The sequence below is a fragment of the Peromyscus leucopus genome, chromosome 14, assembly GCF_004664715.2.
Source record: "Peromyscus leucopus breed LL Stock chromosome 14, UCI_PerLeu_2.1, whole genome shotgun sequence".
Lineage (NCBI taxonomy): Eukaryota > Metazoa > Chordata > Mammalia > Rodentia > Cricetidae > Peromyscus > Peromyscus leucopus.
The window spans coordinates 81,647,913-81,651,221 of NC_051075.1; the positions used below are offsets into that span (position 1 = coordinate 81,647,913).

At 40.6% G+C, this 3,309-nt stretch overlaps 1 gene segment (V, D, J or C); it reads right to left on the bottom strand.

Moving 5' to 3' along the window:
• Positions 1 to 1,823: 1,823 nt before the first annotated feature.
• On the bottom strand, positions 1,824 to 2,468 carry LOC114685221. The segment is given in 2 exon segments: positions 1,824 to 2,260; positions 2,365 to 2,468. Coding segments are annotated over 2 exon segments (483 nt in total).
• Positions 2,469 to 3,309: the final 841 nt, after the last annotated feature.

A 3,309-nucleotide genomic window follows, 5' to 3' on the forward strand; every position in this document is an offset into this window, starting at 1 on the left:
AGGACACTTCTTAGTTTCCTTATTAGGAGAGAAGGACAGAGAGGAAGTGCATCTCTGCATGGCTGTCCTACTCTGACAGGAGCCATCCATGGTGGGACCATTCTTAGCAGAGGATGTAGGGAGTTGGTAAGGGAAGGAAGAGAGCCAGACCTCGGTGGTCCTGAGAATCGTTCAGCCTGACTGACTAACAGAAAAAGTACTTCTTTATTCATACAGAATTTAGTAAGCAGGGATACATTCATGATATTCCAATATATAGATCATATGAATTTGTTTTGGGACACGTGTTTCGCTTCATTTTGCTCATCTTCTATGACAGAACAGAGTTATCATTTCCAATCATTTTCACTCAAGTTTTGACATCATTGATAAAGAGTTATCATTTTTACTCATTAGCCATATAACCCAAATTTTAAGAATCTAGAGGCAAATGACAGTCTGTTTTCAAGCTGATAGCTTTTGTAGCTGCAAGGATACTAGACCAAAACAAAATATTCCAGCCAACCTACGCATAATGCCATGTCTCAGTCAGTGTATTATTAACTGTTAATGGTAAGAGTACCCAAGACAAGCCATCAGGTAAAGCTGCATCAGTTGTTTTTCAAATTCTGCCATTATACAATATTATCCCTAACATTCTGTTGTTTCTTGGTCATATGACACCACAGTAGCTCTGTATGTGCTAAATTTTCTAAGAGAGGGAGGTCCTGACATTTCATTTTTTTTATCTTGTTTGACTCCATTCTTTATTCATCATTGTAACTCTCTGTGTAGGCTGAGGTAACTTCAGATATTCTAACGTGTTGCTGTATATGCCACATTATTGTCTGAGTTTATGTAGGAAGAGACTTGCAATCTGATCCATGGCCAAGTCCTCCAGTCCACTGAATCTGGTTAACTTTCTAAAGTTTACTTTGTTTTGAATATTTTGTTCATGAGTAAAACTATGGACAGGGGTCTTATGTGTCACAAACTCCATTGCATGAGGAAGACCTTCAAGTAGATAAGGGTATCTCCCAAAAAGTAGGAGGGGTAGTATGTTCAGGACTGCCCTGGGGAAGCTAAGAAGGTGTACTTTTGGGAGAAGGCATAAATGATTCATAAGAAAATTTCCATCAATCCAATATCCCCAAAATGTACGAATATTAAGTGATTGCAAAGTTTGCAAAAGGTGGTGATGAAAACCACAGGAGACACAGAGGGCATCATGTGGCTCAACTTTGCCAGATCTTTGTCAAGCAGCTGTGATGGCTTTATGACTTCAGCCTTTCACACCAGATATGGCTGTGACAGGAGATTTCACTTCTCATGATGTTTGATTGAAAGGATCAGTTTCTACAAATTTCAATGATGAGCAGAGATGAAATCTGTGGAATAATAAACTGAATTAGCTAAAAGCACAGCTGTGTCTCTTCTGAACTTGAAGTGCACAGTCCTCAGGAAGAAGAGGGGAGGTTCCAGACCTGCTAGGATTTATGATCTAAGGATCATAATGTTCACCCCAACTTCCTCTTGGATTTATCTAAACCTACATTCTGTTCTAATCAAAAAATCTGACCAAGGCTCTGCCTGCAATATGTAAAGACTCGGGAATGTCCATGGATTTCCTTTCCATGGATTTCTAGTGAGCAAATTAGGGCACTTCATCTTCTCAAAGCTGTCAGTTGGCATTTTGTTCATGGGATATTATGACTAAATTTTTTTAAATAATAGAAGCAGAACATGAAATGTGTGAAGACATTTGATCCCTTCAGAACATGTATGTACAAAGAATTTCAGGGATATGGTAATAAAAAGTGTAGCCAGATACCTGAGAAGAGTGCCTAATCTAAACTTGTCTGCAAAAACTCCTGGGGTGAACCTGTTTTTTGTGTGTTGTGCGCCCCCTGGTGGTCCTGGGCAGCCTCACAGTGGGGTTTATGTCTGGGTTTATACTGAAGTCCCTTCACTGTGTATCTAGCACAGTAATAAGTGGCAGTGTCCTCAGATCTCACACTGCTCATTTGCAGGTACAGAGTGTTCTTGGCATTGTCTCTGGAGATGGTGAATCGGTCCTTCAGGGATGGTGCATAGCTGATGGTACTGCTATCTTTATTAATTTCTCCAACCCATTCCAGCCCCTTCCCTGGAGCCTGCCGGACCCATTCCATCCAGTAGTCACTGAATGTGAATCCAGAGGCTGCACAGGAGAGTTTCAGGGATCCTCCAGGCTGTATCAGGCCAACCCCAGAATCCACCAGCTGCACTTCACAATGCACACCTGCAAAAACAGTGAATCCTGTCAGTAAACTGCCATAAAGCTTCATTGTGATTTCTGCTCATGTCCACTAACACACTCAGTATCACTGATTCTCCATAAATTACCTTTTAAAAGAGCAACAAGGAAAAGCCACATCAGCCCCAAGTCCATGGTGTGATCTATGTTCAGGTCTGATCACTGAGTGGGGAGACTTGGGAATCCAGGACTGATCACCTTTGCCTGAGCTTCAGGGTCGGTACTGGCCTGGTTTTCAAGAGAAGAGACAGGCCTTATTTGCATATCTTCTTGCTATATAATAAGTTTTGTAGCTGGTGCTGAAAGATGGCCTGTTCTATTTTCTAAATGTACTGGGGGATTCTGGTAATAAAGATGATGGTAGGAAAATTTTGTATATGATACTAAGCTATTTTTTCTTGGCACACACTTAATATTATCTATTTCATTTACTACTCAAAAACAAAAGATGGATTTTACGGTTAATTTCAGCCCCATTCTTCATGTCCTCCTATAAATGGTAGTAGACAGTGCTTTGTGACATTAAAAGTAACACAGCCACAGTTCCTGAAGGAACTACAGTTTGGGCACTTAATAAGCTATGAGCAATATGTGGGCTGGAGGAGAATGTGACAGTTCTTCTCAGGGACAGCAGGACACGAGCCACAATGTTAGCTGAATATAGGAGGCTTGAGATAGGTGGACCAAGATCTGTACATAAAAAAGTGGTTTTGTATCAGATTTTATGGTCCACAGTGTATATAGGAGAAAGTCCCACAAGAGTCAACTTATGGGAGCTGGAAGAAGATATTTTAGGATGAGATCATATTACAGGGACAGGATCAAGTTACAGAACTTGAAGTTGACAGTAGAGGTTAACCAGATCTCCAAAAATTCTGTTTCAGTATCCTGCTATGTTTACGAATAAAAACATGAAACCAACAACTCAATGACCTTTGGAATGTTCATTCCTAAATGGGCTGTCTTTTTAACACCCCTCCAGTCAGTGGTCATGAATCTATACAGAGGAGGGGGTATAATGATTGTCAGAACCA